The 16,693-nt window shown below is 55.3% G+C and overlaps 1 protein-coding gene across 1 annotated transcript; it reads left to right on the top strand.

Annotated features, from left to right (window-relative positions):
• Positions 1 to 55: 55 nt before the first annotated feature.
• Positions 56 to 16,693, top strand: LOC133263400 (transforming growth factor beta-1 proprotein-like). The gene is given in 10 exon segments (XM_061443152.1): positions 56 to 70; positions 1,810 to 3,187; positions 5,736 to 5,902; positions 8,123 to 8,240; positions 9,087 to 9,170; positions 12,395 to 12,411; positions 12,413 to 12,546; positions 14,838 to 14,917; positions 14,920 to 14,990; positions 16,501 to 16,693. Coding segments are annotated over 10 exon segments (2,223 nt in total). The 3' UTR covers positions 16,660 to 16,693.

The following is a 16,693-nucleotide window of genomic DNA, read 5'->3' as shown; positions in this document are numbered from 1 at the left end:
GGGTACAATGGAGTTCTATGGGGCGGGAGGGAGCATTGGGGTTCTATGGAGTGCAATGGGGTTCTACGGGGTGGGAGGGAGCATTGGGGTTCTATGGGGTTCTATGGGGCGGGAGGGAGCACTGGGGTTCTATGGGGTGCAATGGGGTTCTATGGGGCAGGAGGGGGCATTGAGGTTCTATAGGGGTGCAATGGAGTTCTATGGGGCGGGAGGGAGCATTGGGGTTCTATGGGGTGCAATGGCGTTCTATGGGTGCAGTGGCGTTCTATGGGGTGGGAGGGGACATTGAGGTTCTATAGGGGTGCAATGGAGTTCTATGGGGCGGGGGGGAGCACTGGGGTTCTATGGGGTGGGAGGGAGCACTGGGGTTCTGTGGGGTGCAATGGGGTTCTATGGGGCGGGAGCATTGGGGTTCTATGGGGTTCTATGGGGCGGGAGGGAGCATTGGGGTTCTATGGGGTGCAATGGGGTTCTATGGGGCAGGAGGGAGCACTGGGGTTCTATGGAGTTCTATGGGGCGGGAGGGAGCATTGGGGTTCTATGGGGTGCAATGGAGTTCTATGGGGCGGGAGGGAGCACTGGGGTTCTATGGGGTGGGAGGGAGCACTGGGGTTCTATGGGGTGCAATGGAGTTCTATGGGGCAGGAGGGAGCATTGGGGTTCTATGGGGTTCTATGGGGCGGGAGGGAGCACTAGGGTTCTATGGGGTGCAATGGGGTTCTATGGGGCAGGAGGTAGCACTGGGGTTCTATGGGGCGCACTGAGGTCCATAGGGCTGCAATTGCCCCCCCATGTACCCCATAAAGCTCCTTCCACCCCCCCCCCATCCGCGTTGGTTTCATCCGGGGGGGGGGGGGGGGGGGGCGGAAACGTCCCAGACACGGGGGTGGGGGGAGGGGTGGGGGGGGTCCCGTTTCCTTCCCCTCCCCCCCCCCCCCGTGACTCAGTTTCGCCGCCTCCAACGGAGCGGAAAAAGGGGGGGGGAGGGGAGGGGGGAGGGGGGGCCTTTAACCCCCCCCCCAAACGCTTTAACCCCCCCCCCTCCCCCCCCCCCCCCCCCCGTTTCCTGGGTGGGGCCGCCCCGGGTGCGTTTTAAACGGGTCGGGAGGGAGCGAAACGGGAACTGAGCGCGGGGGAGGGGCGGCGGTGGCGGCTCCCAACGCTGCGAACGCTTCAGATAGGGGGAAAGGGGGGGGGGGGGGGGGGAAAGAGGGGAGCGTTTGGGACAGCTTGGAACCGTTTAGAAGCGTTTGAGACCGTTTGAAACCATTTGGGACCGTTTGAGACCGTTTGGGAGCATTTGGGACCGTTTGGGAGCATTTGGGACCGTTTGGGAGCATTTGGGACCGTTTGGAAGTGTTCGGGAGGTGTTTGGAACTGTTCGGGACTGTTTGCAAACGTTTGGATCCATTGGGGAGCGTTTATAAGCGTCTGGATCCGCTTTGGGACCGTTTAGAAGCGTCTGGATCCGTTTGGGAGCGTTTGGAACCGTTCGGAGCCGCTTGGATCCGCTTTGGGACCGTTTAGAAGCGTTTGGATCTATTTGGGACCGTTTAGAAGCGTTTGGATCTATTTGGGACCGTTTAGAAGCGTTTGGATCTATTTGGGACCGTTTAGAAGCGTTTGGATCCGTTTGGGAGTGTTTGGAACCGTTCGGAGCCGCTTGGATCCGCTTTGGGACCGTTTAGAAGCGTTTGGATCCGTTTGAGAGCGTTTAAAACCCTTCGGAGCCGCTTGGAAGCGTGTGGACCCGTTCGTTACCGCTTGGATCCGCTTCGGAAGCGTTTGGATCCATTTGGGAGCGTTTAGGACCGCTCGGAGGCGTTCGGACCCGTTCGGAACCGCTCAAAACAGCTCGGAAGCGCTCGGGATCGTTCAGAACCGTTCGAAAGCCGCTCGGGACCGTTCGGAACCGCTCGGACCCGTTCGGAAGCCGCTCGGACCCGTTCAGAAACGCTCGGAAGCCGCTCGGGACCGTTCAGAACCGTTCAAAGCCGCTCGGATCCGCTCGGAACAGTTCGGACCCGCTCGGAACCGTTGAGAGCCGCTTGGAACCGTTCGGAACCGCTCGGACCCGTTCGGAAACCGCTCGGACCCTTTCGAAGCCGCTCGGATCCGTTCGGAACCCTTCAGAGGCGCTCGGGACCGTTCAGAACCGTTCAAAACCGATCGGAACCGTTCGGAACCGTTCAAAGCCGCTCGGAACCGCTCGGAAGCCGCTCAGAACCGCTCGGACTCTTTCGGGACCCGCTCGGAACCGTTCGGACCCGTTCGGAACCGTTCGGACCCCTTCGGAGGCGCTCGGGACCCTTCGGACCCGTTCGGAGGCGCTCGGGACCGTTCAGAACCCCTCGGAAGCCGCTCAGAACCGCTCGGACTCTTTCGGGACCCGCTCGGAACCCTTCGGAGGCGCTCGGCACCGTTCAGAACCGCTCGGGACCCTTCGGACCCGTTCGGACCCCTTCGGAGGCGCTCGGGACCCTTCGGACCCCTTCGGAGGCGCTCGGGACCCTTCGGACCCCTTCGGAGGCGCTCGGGACCGTTCAGAACCGCTCGGACCCCTTCGGAGGCGCTCGGCACCGTTCAGAACCGCTCGGAACCGTTCGGACCCCTTCGGAGGCGCTCGGGACCGTTCAGAACCGCTCGGGACCCTTCGGAGCCCTTCGGAGGCGCTCGGGACCGTTCAGAACCCCTCGGAAGCCGTTCGGAACCGTTCAAAACCGATCGGAACCGTTCGGAAGCCGCTCAGAACCGCTCGGAACCCTTCGGAGGCGCTCGGGACCGTTCAGAACCGCTCGGAACCCTTCGGAACCGCTCGGACCCGTTCGGAGGCGCTCGGGGATGGAGCTGGCGCTGGTGCTGGCGCTGGCGCTGGGCGCGGCGCGCGCGCTCTCCACGTGCCGCTCGCTGGACCTGGAGGCCGCGCGCCGGAAGCGAATCGAGGCCGTGCGGGGCCAGATCCTGAGCAAACTGCGCATGAGCGCCCCTCCCCCACCCCCCTCCCCCTCCCCCCACCACCCCCCCCCGTCGGAGCCGTCGCTGCCTGATGACGTCCGCGCGCTCTACAACAGCACGTGGGAGCTGCTGCAGCAGCAGCAGAGGGAGAGGTGGGCGCCCCCTGCCGGCCCGGAGGACTACTACGCCAAGGAGCTGCACCGCTTCCCTATGGAGCCCCCGGGAGACGGTGAGAGCGGCATCGGTATGGGGGGGGTCCCCATGGGTGTCCCTATGGGCATCCAATGGGTGTTCCAATGGGTGTCCCAGTGGGCATCCGTATGGGCATCCTATGGGTACCACAATGGGTGTCCCTATGGGCATCCTATGGAGGTTCCAATGGGCGTCCCTATGGGTACCACAATGGGTGTCCTAATGGGCATCCTATGGGTGTCCCTATGAGCATCCCAATGGGCATCCTATGGCTGTTCCAACGGGTGTCCCTATGGGTACCACAGTGGATGTCCCTATAGGCATCCTATGGGTGTTCCAATGGGTGTCCCCATGGCTACCACAATGGGTGTCCCTATGGGCATCCTATGGGTGTTCCAATGGATGTCCCTATGGACATCCTATGGGTACTACAATGGGTGTCCCTATAGGCATCCTATGGGTGTTTCAGTGGGTGTCCCTATGGGCATCTTGTGGGCGTCCCTATGGGTGTTCCAATGGGCATCCTATGGGTGTCCCTATGAGCATCCCAATGGGCATCCTATGGGTGTTCCAATGGGTGTCCCTATGGGTACCACAATGGGTGTCCCTATGGGCATCCTATGGGTACCACAATGGGTGTCCCAATGGGCATCCTATGGGTGTCCCTGTGGGCATCCCAATGGGCATCCTATGGGAACCACAATGGGTGTCCCTATGGACATCCTATGAGTGTTCCAATGGGTGTCCCTATGGGTATCACAATGGGTGTCCCTATGGGCATCCTATGGGTACCACAATGGATGTCCCTGTGGGCATCCCAATAGGCATCCTATGGGTGTTGCAATGGGTGTCCCAATGGGCATCCTATGGGTACCACTATGGGTGTCCCTATGGGCATCCCAATGGACATCCAATGGGTGCCCCTATGGGCGTCCTATGGGTACCACAATGGGTGTCCCTGTGGGTATCCTATGGGTACCACTATGGGTGTCCCTATGGGCATCCCTATAGGCATCCAGTGAGCTTCACTATGGGTACCACTTATGGGCACCCCAATGGGCACCTCAATGGGTGTTCCTATGGGTGTCTCTATGGGCATCGCTGTAGGCACCCCTATGGGCACCCCAATGGGGCGTCCTATGGGCACCCCAATGGGGCATCCCTATGGGGTATCCCTATGGGCACCCTTATGGACACCCCAATGGGTGTCCCTATGAGCATCCCTATGGGCACCCCAATGGGGCATCCCTATGGGGTATCCCTATGGGCACCCTTATGGACACCCCAATGGGTGTCCCTATGAGCATCCCTATGGGCACCCCAATGGGTGTCCCTATGAGCATCCCTATGGGCACCCCAATGGGTGTCCCTATGGGGCATCCCTATGGGCACCCCAATGAGTGTCCCTATGGGGCACCCCTATGGACACCCCTATGGGTTGCAGCACCCATGGCAGCACTGCTTGGGGGGGGGAGGGGGTGGGTTATGGGTGCTCAATGGGGTTTAGGGGTGCTCAATGTGGGGGGAGCACATCCCGGGCCCCCTCCCCCCCCCATGTTCCTCCTTTCCCCACACATCCGGATGTTGAGGTTTGCTGAGTAATTCCCGGCTCTGGGGGCCCTTCCTGGGGCTGCAGGGGGGCACAGAGGGGGTGCTATGGGGCACTGTGGGTCCCTATGAGTCCTTATGGGTCTCTATGGGTCTTTCTGGTGTCTGTGGATCCCTATGGGTAGCTATAGGTTTCTATGGGTCCCTAGGAGTCCCTATGGGTTGCTATCGGTCCTTATGGGTCCCTATGGGGTTGTTAATGGCTTTCTGTGGGGCCCTATGGTTTCTATGGGTACCTATGGTCCCTGTAGGTCTCTATGGGTCTCTGTGGATCCCTATGGTTTCTGTGGGTCTCTGTGGTATCGATGGGTCCCTATAGGTCTCTGTGGGGTCTCTATGAGGTCACTATGTGTCTCTGTGGGGTCTCTATGGGGTCTCTGTGTCCCTATGAGGTCCTTATGAATCCCTATGGGGTCCTTGTGTGTCTCTATGGGACTCTGTGGGATCTCTATAAGTCCCTATAGGGTTTCTATGGGTCTGTATGGGGTCTCTATGGGTGTCTGTTTGTCTCTATGGGTCTCTATGGGGTCTCTGTAGGTCTCTATGGGTGTCTGTGTGCCTCTATGGGTCTCTCTGGTTCCCTATGGGTCCTTATGGGTCTCTATGGGGTCTCTGTGTGTCTCTATGGGTCCCTATGGGGTCTCTATGGGTCCCAATGGGTCTCTGTGTGTCCCTATGGGTCCCTATGGGGTCTCTATGGGTCCCTATGGGTCCCAATGGGGTCTCTATGGGTCCCAATGGGGTCTCTGTGTGTCCCTATGGGTCCCAATGGGGTCTCTATGTGTCCCTATGGGTCCCAATGGGGTCTCTATGGGTCCCAATGGGTCTCTATGTGTCCCTATGGGTCCCAATGGGGTCTCTATGTGTCCCTATGGGTCCCAATGGGGTCTCTATGGGTCCCAATGGGTCTCTATGTGTCCCTATGGGTCCCAATGGGGTCTCTATGTGTCCCTATGGGTCCCAACGTCTTCCCCCCCCCCCCCCCCGCAGGCTCCGCCCCCCCGGCCGCCCCCTCCTGCTGCGCTTCAACGCCTCGCGCGTGCGCGAAGAGCTGGGCCGGGGGGCGCTGCTGCACCGCGCCGAACTGCGCATGCTCCGCCAGAGGGCGCCCGAGGGCGGCGACCAACAGCGCCTGGAGCTCTATCAGGTACCCCCCCCTCTATGGGCAATGGAACAGTCCTGGGGATGGGAACCCCCCTCTATGGGCAATGGAACAGTCCTGGGTATGGGAACCCCCCCCTCTATGGGCAATGGAACAGTCCTGGGGATGGGAACCCCCCCTCTATGGGCAATGGAACAGTCCTGGGGGTGGGAACCCCCCTTCTATGGGCAATGGAACAGTCCTGGGGATGGGACCCCCCCCCCCCCCTATGGGCAATGGAACAGTCCTGGGTATGGGAACCCCCCCTCTATGGTCAATGGAACAGTCCTGGGGATGGGAACCCCCCCCTCTATGGGCAATGGAACAGTCCTGGGTATGGGAACCCCCCCTCTATGGGCAATGGAACAGTCCTGGGGATGGGAACCCCCCCTCTATGGGCAATGGAACAGTCCTGGGGATGGGAACCCCCCTTCTATGGGCAATGGAACAGTCCTGGGTATGGGAACCCCCCCTCTATGGGCAATGGAACAGTCCTGGGGATGGGAACCCCCCCTCTATGGGCAATGGAACAGTCCTGGGTATGGGAACCCCCCCCTCTATGGGCAATGGAACAGTCCTGGGTATGGGAACCCCCCCCCTCTATGGGCAATGGAACAGTCCTGGGTATGGGAACCCCCCCTCTATGGGCAATGGAACAGTCCTGGGGATGGGAACCCCCCTTCTATGGGCAATGGAACAGTCCTGGGGATGGGAAACTCCCCCTCTGTGGGCAATGGAACAGTCCTGGGGATGGGAACCCCCCCTCTATGGGCAATGGAACAGTCCTGGGTATGGGAACCCCCCCTCTATGGGCAATGGAACAGTCCTGGGTATGGGAACCCCCCCCTCTATGGGCAATGGAACAGTCCTGGGGATGGGAACCCCCCTCTATGGGCAATGGAACAGTCCTGGGTATGGGAACCCCCCCTCTATGGGCAATGGAACAGTCCTGGGGATGGGAACCCCCCCTCTATGGGCAATGGAACAGTCCTGGGTATGGGAACCCCCCTCTATGGGCAATGGAACAGTCCTGGGTATGGGAACCCCCCCTCTATGGGCAATGGAACAGTCCTGGGAATGGGAACCCCCCCTCTATGGGCAATGGAACAGTCCTGGGTATGGGAAACTCCCCCTCTATGGGCAATGGAACAGTCCTGGGGATGGGAACCCCCCCTCTATGGGCAATGGAACAGTCCTGGGTATGGGAACCCCCCCCTCTATGGGCAATGGAACAGTCCTGGGTATGGGAACCCCCCCTCTATGGGCAATGGAACAGTCCTGGGTATGGGAACCCCCCCCCTCTATGGGCAATGGAACAGTCCTGGGGATGGGAACCCCCCTTCTATGGGCAATGGAACAGTCCTGGGTATGGGAACCCCCCCCTCTATGGGCAATGGAACAGTCCTGGGGATGGGAACCCCCCCTCTATGGGCAATGGAACAGTCCTGGGGATGGGAACCCCCCCCTCTATGGGCAATGGAACAGTCCTGGGTATGGGAACCCCCCCTCTATGGGCAATGGAACAGTCCTGGGGATGGGAACCCCCCTCTATGGGCAATGGAACAGTCCTGGGGATGGGAACCCCCCTTCTATGGGCAATGGAACAGTCCTGGGTATGGGAACCCCCCTTCTATGGGCAATGGAACAGTCCTGGGTATGGGAACCCCCCCTCTATGGGCAATGGAACAGTCCTGGGGATGGGAACCCCCCACTCTATGGGCAATGGAACAGTCCCTGGGGATGGGAACCCCCCCTCTATGGTCAATGGAACAGTCCTGGGGATGGGAACCCCCCCTCTATGGTCAATGGAACAGTCCTGGGGATGGGAACCCCCCCTCTATGGGCAATGGAACAGTCCTGGGGATGGGAACCCCCCTTCTATGGGCAATGGATGTGGTTTTGGGGTACCCAGGATTGGGTTTTGGGGTCCCGGTTGGGTTTTGGATTCCCGGTTGGGTTTTGGTGTCCCCGGTTGGGTTTTGGGATCCCGGTTGGGTTTTGGGTCCCTTCATGGGTTCTGGGTCCCTGGATGCAGTTTTGGGGTCCGGGACTGGGTCTTTGGGGTCCCCAGATGTGGTTTAGGGGTCCCCCAGATGCATTTTTGGGGTCCCTGGTTGGGTTTTGGGGTCCCTGGTTGGGTTTTGGGGTCCCCGGTTGGGTTTTGGGGTCCCCCGATGTGGTTTTGGGGTCCCCGTTGTAACCAGGGGGGGTCCCCTGTCCCCCCAGGGCTTTGGCAACGCCTCCTGGCGGTACCTGCAGGGCCGCTGGGTGCGGGCGGCCCCCGACGAGGAGTGGGTCTGGTTCGACGTCACCGAGGCCGTGCAGCAGTGGCTGGGGGGCAATGGTGATGTATGGGGGGCTGGGGGGGGGGGGGTACGGGTAATGGGGTGCCAATGGGGACCTCAGTGGGGATCTCAATGGGCACCCAATGGGGACTTCAATGGGGACGTCAATGGTCAACCCAATGGGCATGGTAATGGGCATCTCAATGGGGTCCCAATGGGCAGCTCAATGGGGCACCCAATGGGTACCTCAATGGGGACCTCAATGGGCACCCAATGGGACCCCAATGGGGACCTCAATGGGCACCTCCATGGGTACCTCAGTGGGGTCCCAATGGGTGCCTCAATGGGCACCTCAATGGGGACTTCAATGGGGACCTCAGTGGGCACCCAATGCTTACCCAATGAGCATCTCAATGGGCACCCAATGAGCATCCCAATGGGCACCCAATGGCCACCTCAGTGGGCACTTCAATGGGCACCCAATGGGTATCCCAGTGGGGTCCCAGTGGTGCCTTTAGCGGTCAGCCCAGAGTTGCCCCAATGGCACCCAATGATCATCCCAATGGGCACTCAATGGTCAATCCAATGGGCAACCAATGATCATCCCAATGGTCAACCCAATGGCACCTCATGGGCACTCAATGGTCAACCCAGTGCGCACCCAATGATCATCCCAACGGGCACCTTAATGGGCACCCAGTGGTCAACCCAATGCACACCCAATGATCATCCCAATGGGCACCCAATGATCATCCCAATGGCACCCAATGGGCACCCCATTTGATCATCTCAATGGCACCCAATGGGCACCCAATGATCATCCCAATGGCACCCAATGAGCACCCAAAGGGACCCAATGGGCACCCAATGCCCCCCCATCACTGTTGACCCCTCTCTCCCCATAGACCCCATAGGCACGTTCAAACTGAGCGTCCATTGCCCCTGCGACGAGCCGGGCCCGCCCCCCGCCATGCGCTTCACCTTCGAAGGTACCACTGGGGGACGGGGGTGTTTTGGGTTAAATCCGGGTGATTTTGGGTTAAATCCGGGTGATTTTGGGTTAAATCCGGGTGGTTTTGTGTTAAATCCGGGTGATTTTGGGTTAAATCCGGGTGATTTCGGGTTAAATCCGGGTGATTTTGGGATAAATCCGGGTGATTTTGGTTAAAACCGGGTGATTTTGGGATAAATCCGGGTGATTTTGGTTAAATCCGGGTGATTTTGGTTAAATCCGGGTGATTTTGGGTTAAATCCGGGTGATTTTGGTTAAAATCCGGGTGATTTTGGGATAAATCCGGGTGATTTTGGGTTAAAACCGGGTGATTTTGGTTAAATCCGGGTGATTTGGGTTAAATCCGGGTGATTTTGGTTAAATCCGGGTGATTTTGGGTTAAATCCGGGTGATTTTGGTTAAATCCGGGTGATTTTGGGTTAAATCCGGGTGATTTTGGGTTAAATCCGGGTGATTTTGGTTAAATCCGGATGATTTTGGGATAAATCCGGATGATTTTGGTTAAATCTGGGTGATTTTGGGTTAAATCCGGGTGATTTTGGGTTAAATCCGGGTGATTTTGGGTTAAATCCGGGTGATTTGGGTTAAATCCGGGTGATTTTGGTTAAATCCGGATGATTTTGGGATAAATCCGGATGATTTTGGTTAAATCCGGGTGATTTTGGGTTAAATCCGGGTGATTTTGGTTAAATCCGGGTGATTTTGGGTTAAATCGGTGATTATAAATCCGGGTGATTTTGGGTTAAAACCGGGTGATTTTGGTTAAATCCGGGTGATTTTGGTTAAATCCGGGTGATTTTGGGTTAAATCCGGGTGATTTTGGTTAAATCCGGGTGATTTTGGGTTAAATCCGGGTGATTTTGGGTTAAATCCGGGTGATTTTGGTTAAATCCGGATGATTTTGGGATAAATCCGGATGATTTTGGTTAAATCCGGATGATTTTGGGTTAAATCCGGGGTGATTTTGGGTTAAATCCGGGTGATTTTGGGTTAAATCCGGGTGATTTGGGTTAAATCCGGGTGATTTGGGTTAAATCCGGGTGATTTTGGGTTAAATCCGGGTGATTTTGGGTTAAATCCGGGTGATTTTTGGGTTAAATCTGGGTGATTTTGGTTAAATCTGGGTGATTTTGGTTAAATCTGGGTGATTTTGGGTTAAATCCGGATGATTTTGGGTTAAATCCGGATGATTTTGGGATAAATCCGGGTGATTTTGGGTTAAATCCGGGTGATTTTGGCTGAAATCCGGGTGATTTTGGGATAAATCCGGGTGATTTTGGTTAAATCCGGATGATTTTGGGTTAAATCCGGGTGATTTTGGGATAAATCCGGGCGATTTTGGGTTAAATCCGGGTGATTTTGGGTTAAATCCGGGTGATTTTGGGTTAAATCTGGGGGATTTTGTGTTAAATCCGGGTGGTTTTGGGTTAAATCCAGGCGGTTTCGGTTAAATCCGGGTGGTTTTGGTTTAAATCCGGGTGATTTTGGGTTAAATCCGGGCGGTTTCGGGTTAAATCCGGGCGATTTTGTGTTAAATCCGGGCGATTTTGGGTTAAATCCGGGTGATTTTTTGTTAAATCCGGGTGGTTTTGGGTTAAATCCAGGCGGTTTCGGTTAAATCCGGGTGGTTTTGGGTTAAATCCGGGTGATTTTGGTTAAATCCGGGTGATTTTGGGTTAAATCCGGGTGATTTTGGGTTAAATCCGGGTGATTTGGGTTAAATCCGGGTGATTTTGGTTAAATCCGGATGATTTTGGGATAAATCCGGATGATTTTGGTTAAATCCGGGTGATTTTGGGTTAAATCCGGGTGATTTTGGTTAAATCCGGGTGATTTTGGGATAAATCCGGGTGATTTTGGGTTAAAACCGGGTGATTTTGGTTAAATCCGGGTGATTTTGGTTAAATCCGGGTGATTTTGGGTTAAATCCGGGTGATTTTGGTTAAATCCGGGTGATTTTGGGTTAAATCCGGGTGATTTTGGGTTAAATCCGGGTGATTTTGGTTAAATCCGGATGATTTTGGGATAAATCCGGATGATTTTGGTTAAATCCGGATGATTTTGGGTTAAATCCGGGTGATTTTGGGTTAAATCCGGGTGATTTTGGGTTAAATCCGGGTGATTTGGGTTAAATCCGGGTGATTTGGGTTAAATCCGGGTGATTTTGGGTTAAATCTGGGTGATTTTGGGTTAAATCCGGGTGATTTTGGGTTAAATCCGGGTGATTTTGGGTTAAATCCGGGAGGTTTTGGGTTAAATCCGGGTGATTTTGGTTAAATCTGGGTGATTTTGGTTAAATCTGGGTGATTTTGGGTTAAATCCGGATGATTTTGGGTTAAATCCGGATGATTTTGGGTTAAATCCGGATGATTTTGGGATAAATCCGGGTGATTTTGGGTTAAATCCGGGTGATTTTGGCTGAAATCCGGGTGATTTTGGGATAAATCCGGGTGATTTTGGTTAAATCCGGATGATTTTGGGTTAAATCCGGGTGATTTTGGGATAAATCCGGGCGATTTTGGGTTAAATCCGGGTGATTTTGGGTTAAATCCGGGTGATTTTGGGTTAAATCTGGGGGATTTTGTGTTAAATCCGGGTGGTTTTGGGTTAAATCCAGGCGGTTTCGGTTAAATCCGGGTGGTTTTGGTTTAAATCCGGGTGATTTTGGGTTAAATCCGGGCGGTTTCGGGTTAAATCCGGGCGATTTTGTGTTAAATCCGGGTGATTTTGGGTTAAATCCGGGTGATTTTTTGTTAAATCCGGGTGGTTTTGGGTTAAATCCAGGCGGTTTCGGTTAAATCCGGGTGGTTTTGGTTTAAATCCGGGTGATTTTGGGTTAAATCCGGGTGATTTTGGGTTAAATCCGGGTGATTTTGGGTTAAATCCGGGTGATTTTGGGTTAAATCCGGATGATTTTGGGATAAATCCGGATGATTTTGGTTAAATCTGGGTGATTTTGGGTTAAATCCGGGTGATTTGGGTTAAATCCGGGTGATTTGGGTTAAATCTGGGTGATTTTGGGTTAAATCCGGGTGATTTTGGGATAAATCCGGATGATTTTGGGATAAATCCGGATGATTTTGGGTTAAATCCGGGTGATTTTGAGTTAAATCCGGATGATTTTGGGTTAAATCCGGGTGATTTTGGGTTAAATCCGGGTGATTTTGGGATAAATCCGGATGATTTTGGGTGATTTCGCAGGGTTCGAGCAGCAGCGCGGGGGACATGCAGGGCATCGCGCGCAAGCACCAGCGCGCCCCCTACGTGCTGGCGATGGTACTGCCCGAGGAGCGCGGCAACGACCTGCGCAGCGCCCGGCGCCGCCGCGGCATCGACCCCCCCTTCTGCTTCGGGTCAGTGGGACCGGCCCAAACGGACACAAAATGGACCCAAAATTGACACAAATGGACCCAAAATTGACAAAAATTGACCCAAACGGACCCAAAATTGACCGAAACTGACCCAAATGGACCCAAAATTGACCGAAACTGACCCAAACGGACCCAAAATTGACCGAAACTGACCCAAATGGACCCAAAATTGACCTAAACTGACCCAAAACAGACCTAAACCGACCCAAACAGACCCAAAATGGACCCAAACAGACCCAAAATTGACCTAAACTGACCCAAAATTGACACAAACGGACCCAAAATTGACCGAAACTGACCCAAAACGGACCCAAACGGACCCAAAATTGACCGAAACTGACCCAAAACGGACCCAAATGGACCCAAAATTGACACAAATGGACCCAAAATTGAACTAAACTGAGCCAAACGGACCCAAAATTGACCGAAACTGACCCAAATGGACCCAAAATTGACAGAAATGGACCCAAAATTGAACTAAACTGAGCCAAACGGACCCAAAATTGACCGAAACTGACCCAAACGGACCCAAAATTAACCTAAACTGACCCAAAACGGACCTAAACCGACCCAAACAGACCCAAAATGGACCCAAACAGACCCAAAATTGACCAAAACTGACCCAAAATGGACACAAAATGGACCAAAATGGACCCAAACAGACCCAAAATTGACCAAAACTGTCCCAAATGGACCCAAAACTGTCCCAAACGGACCCAAACTGACCCAACCGGACCCAAAACGGAACCAAATCAGCCCAAAATGGACAGAAATTGACCTAAACTGACCCAAATTGACCGAAACTGACCCAAATGGACCAAAATTGACCTAAACTGACCCAAAACGGACCCAAGTGGACCCACAATTGACCTAAACTGACCCAAACGGACCCAAAATTGACCTAAACTGAGCCAAACGGACCCAAAACAGACCCAAAAGGACCCAAAACAGACCCAAAATTGACCTAAACTGAGCCAAACGGACCCAAAAGGACCCAAAACGGACCCAAAATTGACCTAGACTGACCCAAAATGGACACAAATGGACCCAGAATTGACCTAAACTGACCCAAAATTGACCTAAACTGACCCAAAACGGACCCAAGCGGACCCACAATTGACCCAAACGGACCCAAATGGACCCAAAATTGACCTAAACTGAGCCAAACGGACCCAAAACAGACCCAAAAGGACCCAAAACGGACCCAAACGGACCCAAAATTGACCGAAACTGACCCAAAACGGACCCAAACGGACCCAAAATTGACCTAAACTGACCCAAAATGGACACAAAATGGACCAAAATGGACACAAACGGACCCAAAATTGACCTAAACTGACCCAAAATGGACCTAAACCCCTACCCCCATTCATTCACCCCCATTCATCCCCCCATTGATTCCCATTCATTCCCCCATTGATTCCCATTCACCCCCATTCATTCCCCCATTGATTCCCATTCATTCCCCCATTGATTCCCATTTACCCCCATTCATTCACCCCCATTCATTCCCCCATTGATTCCCATTCACCCCCATTCATTCCCCCCCATTCCCCCCATTCATCCACTCCATTGATTCCCATTCACCCCCATTCATTCCCCCATTGATTCCCATTCATTCCCCCATTGATTCCCATTTACCCCATTCATTCACCCCCATTCATTCCCCCATTGATTCCCATTCACCCCCATTCATCCCTCCATTGATTCCCATTCACCCCCATTCATCCCATTGATTCCCATTCACCCCCATTCATCCCCTTGATACCCATTCACCCCCATTCATCCCCCCATTGATTCCCATTCATCCCCCCATTGATTCCCATTCACCCCCATTGATTCCCATTCATCCCCCCCATTCATTCCCCCCCATTCATCCCCCCATTGATTCCCATTCATCTCCCCATTGATTCCCATTCCTCCCCATTCATTCCCCAATTCCCCCCATTCATCCCCCCATTGATTCCCATTCATTCCCCCATTGATTCCCATTCATCTCCCCATTGATTCCCATTCATTCCCCCATTGATTCCCATTCATCTCCCCATTGATTCCCATTCATTCCCCCATTGATTCCCATTCATCTCCCCATTGATTCCCATTCATCTCCCCATTGATTCCCATTCATCTCCCCATTGATTCCATTCATCTCCCCATTGATTCCCATTCATTCCCCCCCATTGATTCCCATTCCCCCCATTCATCCCCCATTGACTCCCATTCATCCCCCATTGACTCCCATTCATCCCCCCCCATTCCCTGCCCCACTGCAGCCCGGAGGAGCAGAGCTGTTGCCTGCGCCCGCTCTACATCGACTTCCGACGGGACCTGCACTGGCGCTGGATCCACGAGCCCCCGGCTACATGGCCAACTTCTGTGGGGGGGGCTGCCCCTACCTCTGGAGCGCCGACACGCAGTACTCCAAGGTGCGCCCGGACCCATAAGTGTGGGGCTGGGACCCATAAGTGGCGGGTGGGGGCCATGGATGTGGGGCTGGGAGCCATAAGTGGGGGGTGGGAGCTATAGATGTGGGGCTGAGACCTGTAAGCGGGGGGTGGGGGATCTATAGATGTGGGGCTGAGACCCATACATGTGGGGCAGGACCCATAAGTGAGGGGTGGGATCTATAGATGTGGGGCTGAGACCCATACGTGTGGGGGTGGGAGCCGTAAGTGGGGGGTGGGAGCTATAGATGTGGGGCTGAGACCCGTAAGCGGGGGGTGGGATCTATAGATGTGGGGCTGAGACCCATACATGTGGGGCAGGACCCATAAGTGAGGGGTGGGATCTATAGATGTGGGGCTGAGACCCATACGTGTGGGGTGGGAGCCATAAATATGGGGCTGGGAGCCATAAGTGGCAGGTGGGAGCCATGGATGTGGGGCTGGGAGCCATAAGTGGGGGGTGGGAGCTATAGATGTGGGGCTGAGACCCGTAAGCGGGGGGTGGGAGCTATAGATGTGGGGCTGAGACCCATACATGTGGGGCAGGACCCATAAGTGAGGGGTGGGATCTATAGATGTGGGGCTGAGACCCATACGTGTGGGGTGGGAGCCGTAAGTGGGGGGTGGGAGCTATAGATGTGGGGCTGAGACCCGTAAGCGGGGGGTGGGATCTATAGATGTGGGGCTGAGACCCATACATGTGGGGCAGGACCCATAAGTGAGGGGTGGGATCTATAGATGTGGGGCTGAGGCCCAGAAGTGTGGGGCTGGGAGCCATGGAGGGGAGGTGGGACCCATAAGTGTGGGGCTGGACCCATAGATGCGAGGTTGGTCCCGTAGTTGTGGATCCAAACCCCTAGATGTGGGGTGGGAGCCATGGATGTGGGGCGGGACCCATAAGGATGGGGTGGGAGGCTTGTGGGGCTGGACTCATAGATATGGGGCTGGACCCGTAAGTGTGGGGCACAACCCATAAGGGTGTGGTGGAACCTATAGAGAGGGGCTGGGAGCCCTAAGTGTGGGGCTGGACCCAAAAGTGTGGGGCTGGAGCCATGGATGGGGGGTGGGACCCATAAGTGTGGGTCCGATCCGACAGATGTGGGTCTGCCCTATAGATGTGGGTCTGGCCCCACAAGTGTGGGTCTGCCCCATTGCTGTGGGTCCTGCCCCATAAGTGTGGGTCTTGCCCCATTGCTCTGGGTCCAGCCCCATAGATGTGGCTCCAGCCCCATAGGTGTGGCTCCAGCCCCATATGTGTGGGTCTGGCCCTATAAGTGTGGCTCCAGCCCCATAGATGTGACTCCAGCCCCATATGTGTGGGTCCAGCCCCATAGATGTGGCTCCAGCCCACGTATGTGTGGGTCTGGCCCTATAAGTGTGGGTCCAGCCCCATAGATGTGACTCCAGCCCCATTGCTGTGGCTCTGCCACATTGCCGTGGGTCTGGCCCCATATGTGTGGGTCCAGCCCCATAAGTGTGGGTCCCGCCGCAGGTGCTGGCCCTGTACACGCAGCACAACCCGGGGGGCTCGGCCGCCCCCTGCTGCGTGCCCCAGAGCCTGGAGCCGCTCCCCATCGTTTATTATGTGGGGCGCAAGGCGCGCGTGGAGCAGCTCTCGGACATGGTGGTGCGGGCCTGCAAGTGCAGCTGAAACGGACCCAAAACCGCCTGAAATGGACCCAAAA

This window comes from Pezoporus flaviventris, unplaced genomic scaffold (genome assembly GCF_033815535.1).
Source record: "Pezoporus flaviventris isolate CSIRO_AGI_PZ_B2104156 unplaced genomic scaffold, CSIRO_AGI_Pfla_v1 ptg000311l, whole genome shotgun sequence".
In the NCBI taxonomy this organism is placed as follows: Eukaryota; Metazoa; Chordata; class Aves; order Psittaciformes; family Psittacidae; genus Pezoporus; species Pezoporus flaviventris.
Note: the sequence above shows the minus strand (reverse complement) of the source record. Positions and strands in the feature narration are given on the sequence as shown.